The sequence below is a fragment of the Trifolium pratense genome, linkage group LG5, assembly GCF_020283565.1.
Source record: "Trifolium pratense cultivar HEN17-A07 linkage group LG5, ARS_RC_1.1, whole genome shotgun sequence".
Classification (NCBI taxonomy): domain Eukaryota; kingdom Viridiplantae; phylum Streptophyta; class Magnoliopsida; order Fabales; family Fabaceae; genus Trifolium; species Trifolium pratense.
In genome coordinates this window covers 50,496,431-50,516,872 of record NC_060063.1, presented here as the reverse complement: position 1 = coordinate 50,516,872, position 20,442 = coordinate 50,496,431, and the positions used below count along the sequence as shown (strand labels likewise).

At 34.4% G+C, this 20,442-nt stretch overlaps 2 protein-coding genes and 1 non-coding gene across 3 annotated transcripts; 2 read left to right on the top strand and 1 right to left on the bottom strand.

Annotated features, from left to right (window-relative positions):
- Window positions 1-3,378: 3,378 nt before the first annotated feature.
- Window positions 3,379-3,497, top strand: LOC123887593. The gene has a single exon (XR_006801606.1). It is a non-coding gene; the product is annotated as a 5S ribosomal RNA (ribosomal RNA).
- A 10,822-nt stretch (window positions 3,498-14,319) lies between these two features.
- Window positions 14,320-15,866, top strand: LOC123884109 (membrane protein PM19L-like). The gene is made up of 4 exons (XM_045933119.1): window positions 14,320-14,593; window positions 14,870-15,089; window positions 15,452-15,497; window positions 15,591-15,866. Exons 1-4 carry the CDS (start codon window positions 14,467-14,469, stop codon window positions 15,678-15,680), a joined length of 483 nt encoding a protein of 160 aa, XP_045789075.1. The 5' UTR covers window positions 14,320-14,466; the 3' UTR covers window positions 15,681-15,866.
- An 876-nt stretch (window positions 15,867-16,742) lies between these two features.
- LOC123884107 lies at window positions 16,743-20,099 on the bottom strand. Its single transcript, XM_045933118.1, has 4 exons — window positions 19,765-20,099; window positions 18,543-19,303; window positions 18,238-18,335; window positions 16,743-17,019 (listed from the first exon to the last, which is right to left on the bottom strand). The coding sequence occupies exons 1-3, from the start codon at window positions 19,862-19,864 to the stop codon at window positions 18,243-18,245; spliced, it is 954 nt and encodes a 317-aa protein (XP_045789074.1). The 5' UTR covers window positions 19,865-20,099; the 3' UTR covers window positions 16,743-17,019; window positions 18,238-18,242.
- Between the last annotated feature and the right edge of the window lie 343 nt (window positions 20,100-20,442).

Sequence of the window (20,442 nt, the reverse complement as noted above, 5' to 3'; positions counted from 1 at the left end):
CTTTCGCCTAAATGCTTTACTGTCTTCTGTCCAGTTCATAGTCATAGCATTGATTTGGTTTTGAATCAGGAAATAATTCGGTTGATGAGGGAAAAACGCCTCCCTGCTGCATTTAAATGTTATCATAACTTCCACAAAGTTGATGCCATATCAAAAACAACCTTTTCTATAAAATGGTCATTCATGTGCATAGTGATTTTGTTTTTCGGAGATACCAAAATGAGATGAGGTTGAGGTTTACTTCCAATCTCATTTTCTTGTTTAATTTTCTAATTAAATATTTTAGAACCTTTTCATTATTTTGCATCATACATTTCTTTGATACCATTCTACGTTACCAAGTGTTGTCTCTTTCAGGAAACAACTAGGATTATGGCCAATTTATCGAGGTAAATATTATATTTTCCTTTCTTTTATATAATATATACAGTTCCTTTGCCTGAAAACTGTGAGCTAGTGTTGCTGGTTTTTTTCTAAATGCTTAGATATGTTGTTATCTACATGTAGTCTTTCATGAGTAAGTAGTAGTTCATTTTCTTGATAGACATAGTTTGTTGGTGCTTGAATTTGTTCTTCCTTTTTTTTTGGTACAAATTAAGAAAGAGAGGTTCTTCAATTTAAGGCTTTACAACCAAATATTTGCTCCTGGCATTATTATCTTGTTAAGTGCAATATGCAGGTATTTTCTTCTTCTTCCTCTTTATTTTATATATGGTTCTTTCAAACGTATTCATATTCATGTTTCGGTGACCCTTGATAGAATGACAATAGAAACATAAAAATATGAGATGACATATTTGATATTTGAGCTTCTGTGGTCTAAATGATAAAAATTGATACGATGATATTTTGGATCGGATGACCTTGAATCCAAAATAAAATATTGGATGACATTTTGTGCAAAATAGTATGACCTTGAATGTTTGTCATTTATTGACAAATATTTGTTGCCTTGAAGCGACGTTAAACTGCAGTTCTCTCAAACATATTTATAACATGAAATACATGTTATAATGACCCTTAATGAAATTACCGTAGCAACATGATAAATTGAGATGATGATGGTTGTTTCAAAAATATTCATATCACATATTCATGTTTTACCGACCCTTGATAGAATGACACTAGAAACATGAAAACTAGAGATGATTCTTATGGATGCATAATTTAATATATGTGTTGGATAATATTGTACTTCAACGGCCCTTGATTGGAAAATATGATATTTTAACTTGACGGATCTAAATTCGAGAAAATGGAAGAATTGAGGGTATCGTTTCATTAAATGATATTTGAATTGCATTGAAGGATAATGGTATTGTGCCTGAATATTATTGGATGCAAAATTTTAAAATTATGTCTCGGCTGAAATTGATTTGACGGTATTATGTTATATATAAAACGAATTGATGGTATTGTGTGGCTCGGTTGAAATTGAATTGACAGTATCGTCCTATGAAATTGAATTGACGGTGTTGTGTCTTTAATTGATATTTAAATTGAATCGAAGGATAATGGTATTATGCCCGAATAATATCGGATACAAAATTTGATATTTGGATCTATATATTGAATTGACGGTAACATGACTTAAAATGACGGCTCGATTGAAATTGAATTGATGATATTGTGTCTTATATGAAATGAATTGACGGTATTGTGTGGTTCGGGTAAAATTGAAGTGACGGTATTGTGTGGCTCGGTTGAAATTGAATTGGTGGTATTGTGTGGCTTGTATGAAATTGAATTGACGGTATTGTGTGGCTTGTATGAAATTTAATTGATGGTATTGTGGTATAAAATGACGGCTCTTATGACATTAAATTGTGCTCATTGTGGAAAGAGAATATAAAGGACCCAATTTGGAATCCATTCAAAGTTGTTTTAGGGGGGTGTATTCAATTGCGATTTCATGGGATTTTAAAAGACATTTTGATTGAAAAAAAATCAAGTGGTATTGAATCAAGACTTTTATGAAATATAAATAAATCTTGTGGTATTCAATTAAGACAATTAAGATTTTTTTTTTAAGGCAACGAAATTTGTTGGTATTCAATTGAGATTCTTCACAACTTATAAAATATCTATTGGTATTCAAAAGTATACAGATTTTGATGGATTCTTGTGAGAAGTGGATTTCGTGAGACTTTTTAGTTAAAAATATAAATACCAACAATCCCACCCAAACCCTTGAGACTTTTTCATGCTCCCAATGACTTTTTTCCATGGGCTGATATTCTTCCTTTTCTTTTTTATTACCGTCTGAAAGCATCGAATTATATTCTTCCCTTTGTTTTCTATTACTTTCTGGAATGATTTTTGAGTGAATGATAACATGAACAATTTCGAATTGCTCGAAGAACTCACCCTGTTCATATTAATTGGCTATTATACAACATCATATGCCAATTCATCAACTATTTTTCTTGTCCATGGGATCATTCGATTTTTCTGGTATAGTTCTAATAACTTATGGTTCTGGCTGCTGCACTTGTATTGTAAAGCAACATCATTCAAATATTCAATTAGGTTAAATATGCCCAATTTTATTTTATTCAATTAGGTTAAACATTCCCAATTTTATTTTATTAAAATTTATTGATTCTTTTAAAATTTCCATAATATACAAAAGTTTCCTAATATATAAAGTATTATGAAATCTTGATTGTAAAAAGTCTTTTGAAAACAATCTCTCAAAATCCATTCAAATCATGAGTTAAAAATATTGATTGTAAAAAAGTCTTGTAAAAAAGTCTTTAAAATTTCACAAAATCAATATAGTCCAACAAAATCTCATAAAATCATCAAGACTTTTTTTGCCAAAATTGTCTCACGAAATCCCAATTGAATACACCCCCCTTAGTTGATGGGGTAGCTAAGGTATGTTTTGGTTAAACACATAGTAATCTTGTTTTATTAAGCATTTACACGGATCGACACCGACACATTGACACCGATCGTCACTTAAACAATAACATAATTAAATGTAATCACATGTATTAGTGTCATGTCCAAGCTACATAGCTATTTTGATAGACCCTGTTTTTTATTATAGCAAGTAATAATTAACGATGAAGATAACAAGCTGAATTGGCTGAAGAAAAGAATTGGCAGCGCAACATATAATGGTGTGGTGGCAGCTTTGATAGAGAAAAATGAAAATAATCCTAGTGGGGAATACCCAATCTTAGAATTATGGAACTATGAAAAGAATGAGAGCAACATTTGATGAACGCAATCACCGTGTTATAAATTTTATCCTTCAATTTTTGGCGAGATTAATGAAAAATATCGTGTTGTAGTCTACTTTCTCGGATTTTTCCAAAATTTGGCCTGAAAGATGGAAGACATATATACAATTAAACCGTATTATATATCAGGAGCGATCATACCAGCACTAATGCATCGGATCCCATCAGAACTCCGCAGTTAAGCGTGCTTGGGCGTGAGTAGTACTAGGATGGGTGACCTCCTGGGAAGTCCTTGTGTTGCACCTCTTTTTTTGATTTTTTTTATTTCGTTTAGTTTTCACCGTGTTATAAATTTTATCCTTCAATTTTTGGCGAGATTAATGAAAAATATCGTGTTTTAGTCTACCCAAACGAAAATGGGGTAGAGAAAGTTTGGGTACGGAGAAATCGACATTCTCCCCTTTCTCGTATCACCCACGAATATGAAATCTACTCTCTTACCTGAATACGACGAAAGTTCAACGATTGCTCCTCGAATCTCTCCTCCAAGATCTTGCCCTAGCTCCTTGCTCTCCCTTCTCTCTTCATTTGTCTTCAAAGTCACAAAATGTGACACTTTCTCTCTCTAAGGGCCATATATGGGCGCCCCCCACTCTTGTTCCAAGGCCCATTGGGCCTCAAGATCACTAGATTGGCCCAACTCGCGTTAACTCTCACTAACTCACGAGTTAATTAAATCTCTCGATAAATAACTTAAAGTTATTATCTTACTTAAAAGTTACGTCACCAAATAAATAAACACTTACATAGTGAATAATAAATTTGGGTCGTTACAACTCTCCCTCACTTAAAAGATTTTCGCCCTCGAAAATTACGCGACTAAAACAACTCTGGATAACTCCTTTATCCATTTTCCAACAAAACACTCCAAACGCTATGCAAAACTATAAGTTTGACAAAATTAGTTTATCCCATCCAACGCAATTTTTTTTTATCTATTTATCAACAAGAGATCAAAGACGGCCAGTTCCTCAATTTGTCGATAGATAGTCAACAATCATGATATCGGCATAAACCATTCTTATCAAACCGCTAAAACATCCACTTCGCACGAAACATCAATAGACTCACATTCTACGGTTCACAACGTTACCCCAAAACAGGTACAACCAATCGAACATACTCCGAAAAGATACTTCCGTGGAATACTCCACAACTCTCCAAATCCTATAAGTCTTTGATTCCCTCATGAATCACTTAACCGTGTTACATCACTTATTCATATTCGAATCTTATTCCAACTTATCACTCGATAATGCCATCTCAACATTCACTTGATGACCCACATTCTCAAATTTTCATTGACACATGCTAAAAACTATCGTCTTTAACCGTCAAATTCCTTTTCTCACATATCTCCAGTCATTGAGTCGAATCCCAATACGACTACTCCGTTCCCAAGTCATCTCTTAACCAACGTTTGCCTTCCTTAATGCAAACATTTTCCAATATCACTCCTCCTTAATTCCTTAGTAAATCACTACTTCAAAATTAGGCCACTGCCTCACATTGGTTATCCAAACAATCAAAACTTCTATCTCGTTGATTCCAAACGACATCTTCAATTCGCCCACAATCCATCTATCCATGTTCTCCATCATCTTGCATTGCAACAAGCATACTCTTCTCTGTTTATTCACCCATCAGTTTCTTATTCACCTCCGACCTCTACCAATCATCATCTCTCTATGGAAAGCTATCTATAAACTCCTCCTTAGTACATTCGATACCAAAATCAAACTCTTGAATTTAATCCACAAGCTCCAAATATTCGCCATACGATCTAATTCCATCCATCAAATCCTTATATAAGGTACAAGGCATCTCCAATATGACATCTCTAGAAAATTTCCAAAATTCTCGTCCAAAATACGTTTTAAGTTATACATCAAATCTCTACCGTTCCATCATTCATGATGAAACAATTTAAAATCTTTTACTTCATTATCACCAATTATGACCATACTACACCAACATCCACGATGCATCTAGCAACACTAGTCTCCACCGACTTTCCTATTCCATAAATCCAAATTCCTTAGTAAATACTTACTCACTCTTATCTTTTGGGCCTACAAAATGCTCTCCGACACTTACCTTAGACATTGCCTTCAACTCCTTATTATATGTGCTCAAACACAACATCTACTCACATGTCCGGTAATCCTTTTCGCAAACTCTCACCTAACACAAGTCACTTCCAACATGACCTCATATTACTCATTCTCTGCACGTTCTTCAATGGCTAACTTTCTTATTTCTAATCATTCTAAGACGTTACTACTCACTTAGCTTCATCTCAACCTCCAAGACTCTACGTTCTCGTTCAACATGTGACACCAATTGTCCGGTCATTATCCAAATCCAATTACTCTTTCTTCGACAAGCCTCTCACAAAATCCTTCGAATCGTTATCCTACTTCCATCTTCGAATAAACTCGATTATTCATACAATCCTTACTTCCAACGATTCAACAAGCATACCAATCCTATTATGATATTTCTCAATTCCATTCTCATCTACTTCAAAACTTAGTTCCTTTCCTCGATTAGTTAACACCAACGGTCCACTAATCTTAACATCTATTTTCCAAGCTCCTACAATCTTCTCAAGAAATGACTAATCATTTCAAACATACCCAACGTCATACTTTCTAGAAATCACCTCGCACACTAGACTTAGAACTCCCAATTTTTCAACCAATTCAACCTCTTTTACTATGAGTACCAATCTATCCACAAACTTCTTTAATCAAGCATCCGCTACAACATCCGATCCAATTGGATGACAACTTAATTCAAAATCATCATCTCCTCAAGAATCCTAATCACTTCCTCTTCCTCATATTCGACTCCTTCCGATCAAACAGGTACTTCAACTTTGGTCCACAAAACACGCCTCCATACTTTTAGTGCAACACACGATCTCCAACCATTCCGATTACTCTACATCTCACTTAACCAATCTCACTAACGCCCCTACAGCGAAACACTTGGTCTGACAACTTCCCTTCTAGTAGTTTCTCACAACTTGTTGCTCCCATTCTTTCCACTTCGAACAACGTCACCAATTCCTGAATATTCCGCTTCACGAACATCTCTACTCATCCTATCTTCTCACGTTCGAAACATCTCGGATGTATATAACCTTCTCCCCCACTTATCTCAAACCCACTCGTACTCTTTCACTAGAACTTCCGGTGCTCACACCTAACGGTTCTATCGTCTCTAAACATATTCTTCCGAAAAGAAATTAGTATCGACATCCTTTACACGCACGTCACATACAGGGACAAAACCCAACCCACGATACCTAAACACTTACACAAAATCATGCAAGCATCCAAGTAACCTATACTTCTTTAACCTCTCAAAGTTAGGAAATCAAAACAACACAAGAAAACTGAACATTGCATAGCAATAATTCATATTCACATTTATTCTAGTCCTAACAAACACTTGAAGACAATAATCTCACATTCAATAAACTTAGGACAAGACATAAACAAAATAAAATTCTTGTCTGGCTCCCTCGCTTAGCCAAAGCTAGCGAGCTCCTGGCGAGACAAGTCAGAACTTCCTCGGGATTTAGTGAGACTTAGCGAGATTCAGCGAGGTTCATTCTTCGCCTAGCGAGCACATCCAAAAATCTGGGTGCTCTGCTACGGTTTCGAACTTATGCTCACTAAAATCTCGTTTTGTCGACTCATCGATCCACAAAATCCAAAACATCAAGCATATAACATCATTATAGACTTGAAAGTACAATTAGAATCATGCATCAACAATCACAACATAGATTTATGACCTCTTCGTGTTTTTACTCATAAAACGCATAGCAATTCAAGTTCCTAGTAATCGTCTAGCACATGTTATAAACAAAACATATAACAAACACATACAAGGACACATTAATATCGTACTCTTCTCACCATCTTGAAAATTTAATTTTCACTTACTCAAAAGAATATAACTTTATATTTTCACCAAAATTTTCATCATCAAGAAATAACATTAGTTTTTCTTTTAAAATTATTTCAAATCATTATCACCTGCAGTTTTATATCATGCTGGATCGTCAACAGTTAGCAATAAACATCAACAACCAAGTTTAAACTTCACAAAGGTTAAACTCTAAGCATATACAACTATTATAAACATAGAAGTATAGCACTCACACCATTACTAAACAAAAGAATGGATCGATTAATCCAATTCACACCACTCATAGTTCTTAAATGAACAACATAAGTGATTTCACAAAATTGTTAGACAAACACGACTGACACACAACACTCACTTGGTCTGACTGCACAGACCTGCTCTGATCGACATATAACCCACACAGTCCGAAGACAGCGGGGCTCTGATACCAATTGTAACACCCAAACCCATTATTTAAGTAATTCTACCTTTACAAAATAATACGCAACAGAAAATTACAATTTAATTTATAGAATATTAGTTCTAGGTATTACACTTCTCTTTACAATATAATACTAACACAATTACTTAATAAAAACTCGTTTTATATAAATTCCCTTACAAAAGATACATTTTTCCGATCTAAATACATGAGTCATGAATGACTCTATATACTATATACAAACCCCTATCCCGTGTCACAATCAGAGCGGAGGTTCACCGACGACTCGACATCGAAAAACACGAAACCTGTGAATCTGGACCCCCAACGGTCCAGCACATAACACATAAAAGAGAGTTAGATAACATACTAAAAAATATACAAGTGTAAGTAAATGATACTTAAACACTTCATCACAATTCATGCATATTCCTGTTGAGTAAATCTCGTGCAAAATATGCACCTTAGTTTCCTTCAAAGGAGTGTAACTATCATAAGGTTGATAATTTCTGACTCCTCGATCTTGCGGATACTAGTATGGCTTTTTATGGTTTTCATGCCATGACGATTCTTGACGGAAACCCTGCTTTTGAGGCTGATGGTATGGTCCCTTGATTCTCCTATTAGCATACTCCTTCTCCTTGGCGTCTCTCATTCTCTTTTCAGCATTATTTTCCTCTCCCTTAATGTAACACTCTGCCCTTTTGTTTATCTCCTGCATGGAGATGGCAGGCTTTTGCGCCAAGGACTCGTTGAAATATCCTGCTCCGAGGCCATTGTGAAACGCTGCTACAAACATCTCCTAGTTGGGATTTGAAACTTTAATAGTGGCCTCACTAAAACGTGCCAAGTATTCACGGAGTGACTCCGTGTAAGCCTGACGTATTGAGAAAAGACTGGTGGATGTCACATTGACATGTCTAGATCCTGCGAATTGGTGGATGAACTTCTTATGGAAATCAGCGTAACTCTCAATGGAGTTCTTGGGAAGGTTCATGTACCAACGCAGTGCAGCATCTTTGAAAGTTCCTGATAGTAACTTGCATTTTAGATGTTCCTGGGCGTTTACGATGGCGGTCTGCGTTCCGACAGCCATTAAATGCTCCACCGGATCTGTCTTTCCGTCGAAAGAAGGGAGGTGTGGCGCTTTGAAGCCATCTAGCACTTGTGTTTCCCAAAGGGCTTGAGCCAAGGGTTGCGAATCTACCACGGCTACACCTTCTTCATCCTGAGCGGCTAGTCTCGCCCTCTCACGCTCTTGCGCCTTGTCCTCCTCAAAAGATGCCATTTGCCTTTGGAGGCGTTGAATCTTTTGAACGACGGCTTGCAAGGTTGTAGCATGATTGTTGACGGTATCTCCAGCCATGTGGAAATGCTTTTTCTACTATGAGGTTTGAAAATTTTGTGAACTTGAGGCCCATGAATCGTTTTACCGGGCCCCACGGTGGGCGCCAAAATGTTTTGGTGAACACTCAAAGGGGGTTGTATTATTGATATTGGATTGAATAATGTTACATAAGTTTAGACCAAAGAAAGGTCCATATCTTTGAGAGTAAAAAAATGAATATATATCTGACAATGAATGATTGATGCTATTTATAGAGTTTCTTTCCTTCTTCTCCAAGCTTCACTACCCTGTTTTTCGGCCACCTCCTTCTTCCTCCGTGAATGGCGTTCCTGGGGGTGGTTACTTTCCTCCTTATTCTCTGTCACGGTGGATCATGATGGGCGGTTGCTATCGTCTTCCTCAAGAGTCATCAGAGTGGAAGAGATATTTTCTTTCGCTTATCGCCACAATTTCAAAATGTTGGCGCCATCACAGCTTATCCTGCCTTGCATTATTTTGAATTGTGGATTGGATCATATTGGGCCACTTCTTGTTGGGCCTTGGTAAAATCTTTACATCCACGCCCGGTCCATGACCCAAAAATCCTAACATATATATATATATATATATATATATATATATATATATATATATATATATATATATATATATATATATATATATATATATATATATATGTTAGGATCAAATGACACCAAGGTGTCAAACTTAAAAATATGACACCTTCGATAGCTCTTTACCAGATAATTGTATTACAAAATCGACCGTTGAATCGAAAGATACAATAACATAGATCATATATATATATATATATATATATATATATATATATATATATATATATATAGAATATAACATTAATCGGAAATCATTTGATATGTCAAAGAGATACATCAAAATTAACTCATTTTTTGAATGTTCGTACGTTAATTTTGATGTATCTCATTGACGTATCAAACGATTTCTGATTAATGTTATATTTTATATATATGATCTATGTTATGGTATCTTTCAATCCAACGGTCGATTTTGTAATACGATTATCCAATAAAATATTATCGAAGGTGTCATATAAAAAGTTTGACACCTTGGTGTCATTTGATCCTAACCCTATATATATAGCAACAACAATATTTCACATTAAATTCACATTATTACTCTCGCTTTTTAAATAGCGAACTGTGTATCAGTTCGCTCTCTAAGCAGCGAAATTTGTTCCGGTTCGCACTCTAATAGCGAGTGGCAATATTTTATACTCAAAATCAACATTTTTACCCCCCAAGAGTGAAAAAAATCATGAAAAAAAGAGGTCGCTTTTTAGAATGCGAACTATGCTCGCTATCTAGAAAGCAAACTCTTTTTTTCATTATTTTTTTTACGTTCTCGGGGGTGAAGATGTTGAGTTTGAGAATTTATATTGTCACTCGCTACTTAGAGAGCGAAATCGTGCTCGCTTTCTAGATAGAGAGAGGGGTAGTTTAGTCATTTCAAGGGATGATTGAGACATTACAGAGGCGCGAAAAGTTGGATTCTTTTGAAAAATGTAACACCCAAACCCCTTAACGGAAATTTATTGAATATAAATAAATAAAACACTTAAGAAGATTTAGGCGTCACATGTTATAATACAAAATCACGGCATAATTAAAATCATGCTAGCACAGCGGAGATTAAAATGATAATTATCATAATGTATATCATACAATAGTCATAATTGTTCACACAATATCCCTAGGCTCTAGGCCATATCAACAAAGGATATTATGTTTACAACAACAGAGTAAGGATTAGCAAGGTCAAATATGCCATCACGGGCTTAATACAATTCAATTCGAATAACCCGACCCGATAAATACCTAATCAAAGCAATTCTATACAACCCAATCAAAAAGATATACAAAATATATCTAAGGAGTAGTCTAAGCTAAACTCCTCACCAAAAAGCGCACTATCACAAGCACGAGCAAGCCCTCTAACTCTGATCGGGATCCTCAACCTGAGAATCTGAACCCCCAACGGTCCAGCACATAACACAAAGCATGAGAGTTAGATCACATAATCAAAATATAAGTGTAAGTAAAACGGTACTTAAACACTTCTCAATATTCATGCATATATCATACATCTATACATATTCATCAACATCTATCATTCCATTATAAGTACATAAACACATATAATCGAATACTCACACAATCAATTATCAATTATCAAATACCACAATTAGCCAAACATGTGTCACATATCATTTATCATAAAATGCACACATAGCCTAATGCGACTCTAATGCTTCAACTTCATGAATGTCACCCTAGACATTTCTAATGCATGTGGTACCATCTTCTTTATTAGAGTATCTCACCTCTAATATCCTTCTTTATCGGATAAATATAATCCGATATACTTCTTTATTGGAATATCCAATATCCTATTTAATTCATGAATGCATGTATATGTTTTTCATGAATTCACTCACAAATATATAGCATAAAGCTCTTCATTTACTATGTGGAACACTATCCAACATACTTCATCATTAAGATTTAACAAAACCTTAATATTCTTCATTTATACTTCATACACGATTAACAATCATTTAACGATTAGTAATGAGTGTTATAAGCATCAACATGCATCAACAATCATGTAAGAATACCATTAAACCATGTTACAAGTGCCTAATTACACTTACAAACATTAACAAAAAGTTGTAGGTCCAGTACTGTTCGCTAAGCGAATGGTAGCGAGCATCAGCGAACACTACCAGAGAAATGCTGACTCATAGCGAGCATCAGCAAACATCAGCGAACTATTCGCTGAGCGAAGGCTTAGCGAGCCTAAGCGAACCTCACCAGGGGATCACCTGCTCATGGCGAGCTGTTCGCCACACGTTCGCTGAGCGAAGGCCTAGCGAGCCTAAGCGAACAATGCCAAGAAGACACCTGCTCGTGGCGAGCTGCGGCGAGCTGCAGCGAGCTGTTCGCCACACGTTCGCTAAGCGAAGGCCTAGCGAGTGCCTCCTGTCAAGACAGTTCAAAACTTGCGTTTTCTACACCAAATCACCCAAAAATCCCATTTTTCATGTTATAAACCCCAAAAGAGTTTGTATTCAAGCAGAACGAACATGGATAAACACAAAAGGACAGTTCATTTCTCAGATCTACATCATAATCATCGAAAAAGTAAAGATTGACACTTTTTCATCAAAACTCTCAAGAACACAAAGTTCTTGAGTTTAATCTTTCATATAACTCGTTTTTAACCATTATTTTCGTTCATTAATCATGTTAAAAGCATGTTAAACATATTAAGAACCTTAGGAACGATTTCCATCAAGAAAATCCATTCCAAGCTAAAACGAAAATGGGGTGGAGGAAGTTCGGGTGAGGAGAAATCGACATTCTCCCCTTCCTCGAGTCACCCACGATTATGGAACCTACTCTCATACCTGGATTCGAAGAAAACTCGATGAAAGATCTTGAATCCCTTCACTTTCCTCTTGCCCTAGCTCCTCAAGCTCTCTCTTCTCTCAAGAACTCACAAGAACAAAAGAGAATAATGAATTCTCCCTTCCCTCATGGCCATATGGGCGCCCCACTATGCTCACAAGGCCCATTTGGCCTCAAGCCCAATTGGCTTGGCCCAATAACACGTTAACTCACTCTACTCGCTTAATAACTAACGTACTCGATAAATAACTCAAGTTATTAACTTAATTAAAATTCTACGTCAATAAAATATTTTAACACATAAAATTTAATAATTTGAAAATTGGGTCGTTACAAAAAACATGGTATCCAAGTTGGGCTACTCAGTTTAACCCAATAAACAACACACAACGAAAAAAACCAATTATAAACATTTGCGGAATTAACAAAATATACAATATCTCATGAATTTAATTTATATACACTGTCAGTGTAAAATTATTTTACACATGTGTTTAATAAAATACCAACACATCAAGTATTGTGTTTAAAAATACACGGTGTGTCACATTCATTAAATGGTGTAGCAACACATCATAGTATATATATAACAATTCGTACAAAGCCATGTATAAGAACACCTAGATACCGTTTGACCCAGTTTTTTTAGGTGTAGAAGCTATTTTAACGATAAAACTAGAAATAATAGCTTTAAAACTAAAATTAAAGTTGTTTAATAAATCTTACTTTAAAAAAGATTAAAAGTTTTATTTTTTTATTTTTATTGTGGCCACGTTTTGGTTTGTTGGCAGATTAATGCTCCCACAAAATCCTTTCAAACAGTTTCCTTGCTTTCTCTATCTAAATACATTACTTCAGTTCTCACCTTACGATTAATTCTAATCACCACGTATCGTTATCCTTCTTCTTCTCTCACAAAATATTTTCTTACTTCAGAGAGAATGGTTGTTGCCACTTTGAATTGATATTCGTATATCAACACTTGACTGGTTCATCGAACCATCAGAGGTGTTTTTTTGCCCATTTTCTAAAGTGCAGTAGATAACAGTATTTTCATTGAATTGACTGTTTTATCCCGCAACTTCACTGTTGACAGTCTACCTTGCACAAATTTGGGTAGTGCCGTGAAATGTCTTAAAGAGAGCCGCAACTTGGCCAGTAATTTCTTCTCTCCTATTTTCATAAATCGAATTTTCTAAACCGAAAAATAACATTCTCCAATACGCGTATTAGGGTGTATCGGCATCAGATACGTGTCAGACACTATTCTTCACTATTTCTGGAGTATCCAGACTTCACTGCTGGCAGTGCATAGTAATCTCTAAACTCAAAACTTCAAAATTAAAAACAAAATAAGCGCTTTTATTTTACAACATATGCTTCCCATTCTATTGTATTTATTGAGGTGTGGAAGCAGAATAGATGCTTGCATTTTGATTAGATCAGAAAATTGGATAGGAAGCTTTTCATAGGAAAAGTGTATGTATTATTCCTGCAAATTAAATTTGTACTAAAGAACAATTTTTTAACTGAATAGTCTTTGGAAGGATAAGAAAATAGTATGATACTACTAAGTAAGAAGAGTCATTAAGAGGCAAAGAATATCTACTTGTCTGTTAGAACAAACAACTACACAAATGAATAAGGTACTAATACTATAATTAAAAAACACTAAGACATGTAAGACAAGTAAGAATCAGGGTCTAGTATATTTCATCTTGCCTTGAATTTGAAGCATTAATCATATCATCTTTACAACCCTGCATAGCCCTTTTGAACTAGCAGCCTTAGCAAGTAAAGAACTATAAACCTTTTATCCATCGCTTCTCATATATATATATATATATATATATATATATATATATATATATATATATATATATATATACATCATTAGAGCTCTCATTTATACACAACATTTGTATTCTAGTCCTGTGCTTAAGGTTTCCCTTCAAACCTTTTTGTCCTTTTGAAATTTTCCTTTAGTTTGCTTTCTTTTTTTTGGTTTGTTCCAATCAGCTTTTTCTTTGTCCAAAATCACATAACATAGAGATGGCAAATGAACAAATGAAACCAATTGCTACACTTCTTTTGGGGCTGAATTTTTGCATGTATGTCATAGTTTTAGGCATTGGTGGATGGGCCATGAATAAAGCCATAGATCATGGTTTTGAAATAGGTAAGATTTTCTCTAATCTTTTCAACTTAGTTTGTGTTTGGTTTCACAGTAACAAGAATCAAAAGTGATTTCAAACACATAAAATTGATTTTGATGTGTTAAAGTGATGTCAATTAAAATTGATTTTCCCTCGAGAAATAATTATATATAACTTACAACCAGGAATTGCAATTTGTAACTACAAGCGTGATTTTTACACTCAAGTTTATTGTTCAACTCACTTTCACGTGAATATATTCATGCATAAATCACTTCACATGCAATTTTGAACTGCAGGTCCAGGATTCGATCTTCCCGCACATTTTTCACCGATATACTTCCCTATGGGAAATGCTGCAACTGGATTCTTTGTGACATTTGCATTGATTGCTGGAGTTGTTGGGGCAGGATCATTCATTTCAGGACTCAATCATATTCGTTCATGGACTTCAGAGAGCTTGCCATCTGCAGCTTCAGTTGCTTCCATTGCATGGGCTCTTACACTTCTTGCCATGGGGTAATCAATCTCTTCTTCCTCCCAACCATTTATATATCATCAAGTTTTAAATCGAGGTTGTGATCACAATCATGTTGCGATCCTTATATTACAGAGAATCACAGATAAATGCAGTTGTTTCCGCCTCAAATTACGGTCACAGCCTGATTATCATCACAAACCTTTCTTTAAACCAATGAATATCATAGTACGATATTCTTTTTTTACGTAAACCAGGTCTCCTGTGCGAGACTCTCCTTAAGAGTTTTAACGCTGCTACATGTCCAAACTGGGGATCGAACCCAAGACCTTATTGAGCTAGAAAGGACCTGCGCCATAGTACAATTTTTTTTGTACTAACTAAATGACATTTATTTGTGCAGTTTTGGATGCAAAGAGATTCAGCTAAATGTCAGAAATTCTCGTCTGGTAAGACAGGAAAACTCTGTTTACTGTCATTTTCTTTTAAATGATTCTAAGAATGTTCACTAAGCAAAATCTTTGAATTTCTCAAATTTGCAGAAAACTATGGAGGCTTTTCTGATTATCCTTTCAGCTACACAGCTTTTCTACATAGCTGCTATTCATGGTGCTGCTGCAATAAGGAGATAAAACTTTGATTAATGATTGAATGTATTGGTGTTATTTTTATGTGATCTTTTTAACCCCTATTTTCTTCTCTGAATTATTCATTTATTTTTTTGGTGTGGTAATAACATGATTGGATTTGTATTGATTAAGAATAAATGTTGTAAAAAAAATATTAAAAATTAATATCATCTGTATTATTTTCATTTATGTTGTTTCCTATCATTGTTTATAAATCTGCTTTTACTTGTCTTTAAAAACATGGAAAATAGAAGACCAAGTATTCTTTTTCTCACAAGACCATATGGGAGAATTAATTTTCGTTTAGAATTTACATAACTTTTTAATTAGGGTGCTGTGGCCTTTAGTGAGATAAACTGGAATATATTTTGCTGTATCATCTACAGTACACTAGTAAGGTCATTTCATAAGGGTCTCCTATGAAATTCAATCCAAAATTTGGTGATGCAAATTTTAATGTGAATTACATGTACAAGAGAGCTAGGGACAAATAAATATGGGTATATGGTAAAATCATTAGAATATGGCTCAAGTGCAGTCAGTATTTTGTTTTCTATCTCTACCCACTTCAGTTTTTAATTGTTTTTAATACAAAATAATTAAAGGGCCAAATTTGACAATAAGCTACATTCAATAATTATGAAAAGGCAACCTTGACTACACCTTATCCTGTTCCAAATCACTGGTTGTAAGTCATGATCATGACTAGACATAATAATCATTTAGAGTTCAATAAATATACATTATATGATGAAGATCTCATCCCAAAAATTAGCTCAAATGATGAGGGTGTCCAAACACATATATACACTCAATAGTCCAAGAACCTAAGCAGTGTGGGATTCCAAACAACTTCAACAGAATTAACAAAGATGTTTAATCATATCATACCATTATCCAAGGTTGTAATATTATTTTCTAAAAGACTTTGACAAATATCTATATGGTAAATTATGATTAAATATGTGTAAAATATTTTACACTATCAATGTAAAGAAATTAAATTCTATAATCTAACAGACATCACCTAATAAAAATAATATTTCAGTGGTGGTGGTTGTAAAATGTAAACAAGACAACAAGAATAACAATTGCAGGCTAAACAAAAGTGTAGTTTGAAAAGTATTAAAGACAGATATTGAGCTGACACTGTTGCTAACACAATTACTACAGCAATCCTCACTGTATATAAACCTCTCATATAGTTGGACCTGTTGCCCATTATTTGTTTGGAAAATCATAAACAACACATATTCATCCAAATATCACAAAAAAATCTGAACCAAGTCCTAAAGTCTTCACAGGTTTTGACACATCAATTGAGATCCTCATGCATGTATTCCTGCAAGAGGAACAAATTGCCAAGGTTGTCAAGAAAAACTCAATTTAAAGTTGCAAAATGCATGTTAATATTACTCCAATAAACTACAAAGTCACAACAAGTAATATGCATGCAAACAAAGTAATATATTGTATAGACATATAATGCAATTCTGCTGTGCCATGTTGTCTTCATTCATAGACATTAGAATATATTCTGTCTCAGTTCTCAATTTACTATACAAAGATGAACTATAACACAAACTAAACCAAAAGATCTAAATAATAAATCAGTGAATATAAAAAGAATAGAAAATGCTTAAAACAAAAATGGTTATACATAATTCATTAACAGAAAGGAATACAAATATTAAATTATCTGATTATCAAAATTTAAATCAGAAAACCAAGAACCATAGTAGCCATGAGAGAAAATGGAGGAAATACATAATTTTTGCATATAGAGTAAACAAAATATGCACCAATTGAAATATTATTTTAGTCCAACAAATATGATCACTCAATTCAATCGAAATCGTGACCGTGATTCTGATGGAAGAATAATAAGCACACAACTTAAAATTCTAGAAGAATCACACCCTCTGATCGAGTGTTGTATTCTTTTAATTCCCAATGATAACAGGGATGCCTACATATTGTTAATTATGAGTCACTCTCATTTTTTAAATATCCTTACCCCAATATATTATCATCCACAATTATTTTCTATTATTGAGTTATAATTGGTAAAATATGTTATCTATATCCCATAATTTTGTTACTAATGGATGAAACTGAAGGTGATAAAACATGACCATAAAAACCAAAATATTCATCATATATGAGATGCTACAAAAGAATATCATAATGAACTGAGCAGTAAATTAATGAATATAAAACAACCAAACATCTTTGAAAACTAGAGAGTAACTATGTAACAAGGCAAACCGCTAAACCTATATGAATACAGACAAGGACATCGGGCACGAAACTGACACGTTGACACCGCTAAAATTTTGAGAAAATAATATAATTGAATGTAACCACATGTAGATGTCAGACACTACATCCCTTCTATATGAAGGGTCGGTGTTACATAGCCTAAAACAATCACAAACAACCAACACATGTGTATGTGTGTGTGTTGTAAAAAGGCAAGTAAAAATTTGAAGCTGGTTAAGGGAGTTCAAAATTATACAAATTTAAAAATATAATGTTCCAAGTTAAAATAATTCCTAACCTGATTTATCTGTTAGAGCCTGACAGAACATCCAATAGGCCACAGCAACTCAACCAAGATGTCTTATGCACTCTAAGTGGAGCAGATGCTACTGGAGGCTGCATGTCGATACAATTCAGCAAATAAAAGCTTTTAAAATAGTTGTCAACGCAAAAAAAATAGTTGTCAAAGCAAAAGTTCAGAAACTAAAAGCGTCTTAGCGAAAATCACACACTAGTAAGTTCAGCAATACGTTAACAAATTTAAGTTGTATTTATATATATGCATAGTGTTGTATGTTTGTGTGAAAGAGTAAGATACAAAACCTGATTTCCAGAGCATTCTGCAGCATTGGAATCTTTCACGTGTTCTACACCATTAGGACTTTGAGACACTGCCGATGATATTGTACTGTCAAATTCCCTTGTCTCAGGTTCGTCCACTAAACTTGATGTCCTAACATCCTCATCAGGTAAGACATTTACTTTATCCTCGCTTCTCTTGCCAGCAAGATCAGTTTCCACTACTCGAGAGTCCAATGATTTCTCTAGTGTAACACTTCCAGTATCTCCACTTTGCCTCTCAGAGACAGATGTCACAGCATTAACCGAATCCGCAGAAGATTCTGTAACTGAATTAACACTCTCCTTTACCGAATCAACGACCTCATCAAATGCATCTGTGTCTTTTACAGAATTATTATAGGACGACTCGTCCTTTAAGTTCTTCGCAGCACCGGTTTCAGTTACATCATTTGAACCAACGGAATTCCCATTCCTATAATCTGATTCCTTGGCAGACTCAATTTGCACAACACTCACATCTTTGTTCTCACAACTCTCCTCAGATTTCATATCCCACTCTATCTCAACAACGCCTTCCTTTCCTCCCTCGACTTTATCATCGATCTTATCGTCATTACGTACTTCTTCCGAGGACTTAGCAACAGCAGCTGATTGTTCAATCTCCTCCACCTCTTCACTACCTTCATTGAATTGATTATGATCATCATGATTACGATACGCAGGCGAATCACCCTCTCCACCATCACTTCCTTTCTCATCTATGGACTTCAACTCATTCTCCCCTAAAATTTGTTATCAAAACCAATTAATAATTAATTCCAACACAATTATCAATCAACAAACTTAATTAACATACCCTAAAAAGATGAGAATTGAATAAAATTTAACATACAGAATTAATTTAAATCATTCAAAAAATAAGAATTAAATAAAAAACAATATACGACATAAAATTGAATCTCTTTTAACATGCAAATTAATTCCCAATTTCCAAACCATCACAGTCTACTTAAAAGCAAAAACAAGAACAATTAGAAGCTCCTCATGACTCATCTACTCACAAAAAAAAAATAAAAAAATAAAGAAAAATTAGATTTGAGCATCAAGCTATGCATCTACTGAAAAAAAAAGAACAAAATCAACAAAAATTGAAAAGGACAAAGATATGGTGCATGCAAAAAGTTGTTGAGAGAGAGAGAGAGAGAGAGAGAGAGAGAGAGAGAGAGAGAGAGAGAGAGAGAACCTTGTTGTTGTTGTTGAGGGTTGTTGTTGGAAGAAGGATTAGTGGATTGAATTTCTTTCTTTTTCTTGGCGGCTTTTCTCTTCTTTGCACCTGAAGGCATGATTCAATATTTTTTTAATAGAGACCACACAAGGTGCTATGAATCAATCTAATTCGCTTTCTTACTTTTTTGTGTGAACAAGACAAAGATATTGTAAAATTGCACAAAATGGGTAGGAGAAAAGAAATTAATGAAAGAGGAAGAAGTGGTATTATTTGGTTTCGAATCGGGTCACTCACACTTGACTTCTCTATTTTGTCCAAACAGAATTACTACTAATCTAGTACTCCAGTATTATTATTACAAGCGAAGTGTGTCTATTATGTAAGGAAACAAAAAAAAAATATTTAATTTGTATTATGGTGAATTTGTTAATCTATTACTTTTTATTTTTGCTGCCAAAAATAAAAACATGTTTTATGTTTTTTTTTGAATAAAACAAGATATTCATTCATTCAAATTGATAAGAGTACATCGATGCAATACAAATCAAAATCGCTAAAAACAAAAAGGATGAATCTGCGAACAAACTCACAGCATCCGTGTTAATAGCATCAAACGGCATATTGCAAAAGCCTACATATTTGACTATATTGAAGTTTCCGAAACATTCATGTCGTCGGATCTGTAGCGTTGAT

Bases quoted from the DNA above. Each gene is read 5' to 3' on its own strand.
- LOC123884107 (XM_045933118.1), bottom strand. From the start codon at position 19,864: ATGCCTTCAGGTGCAAAGAAGAGAAAAGCCGCCAAGAAAAAGAAAGAA. The intron at 19,304-19,764 runs GTTCTCTCTCTC...AACAAATTTTAG, and splicing joins CCCTCAACAACAACAACAAG to GGGAGAATGAGTTGAAGTCC. The intron at 18,336-18,542 runs GTTTTGTATCTT...ATCGACATGCAG, and splicing joins CAGAATGCTCTGGAAATCAG to CCTCCAGTAGCATCTGCTCC.
- LOC123884109 (XM_045933119.1), top strand. From the start codon at position 14,467: ATGGCAAATGAACAAATGAAACCAATTGCTACACTTCTTTTGGGGCTG. The intron at 15,090-15,451 runs GTAATCAATCTC...TTATTTGTGCAG, and splicing joins CTTACACTTCTTGCCATGGG to TTTTGGATGCAAAGAGATTC. The intron at 15,498-15,590 runs GTAAGACAGGAA...TCAAATTTGCAG, and splicing joins ATGTCAGAAATTCTCGTCTG to AAAACTATGGAGGCTTTTCT.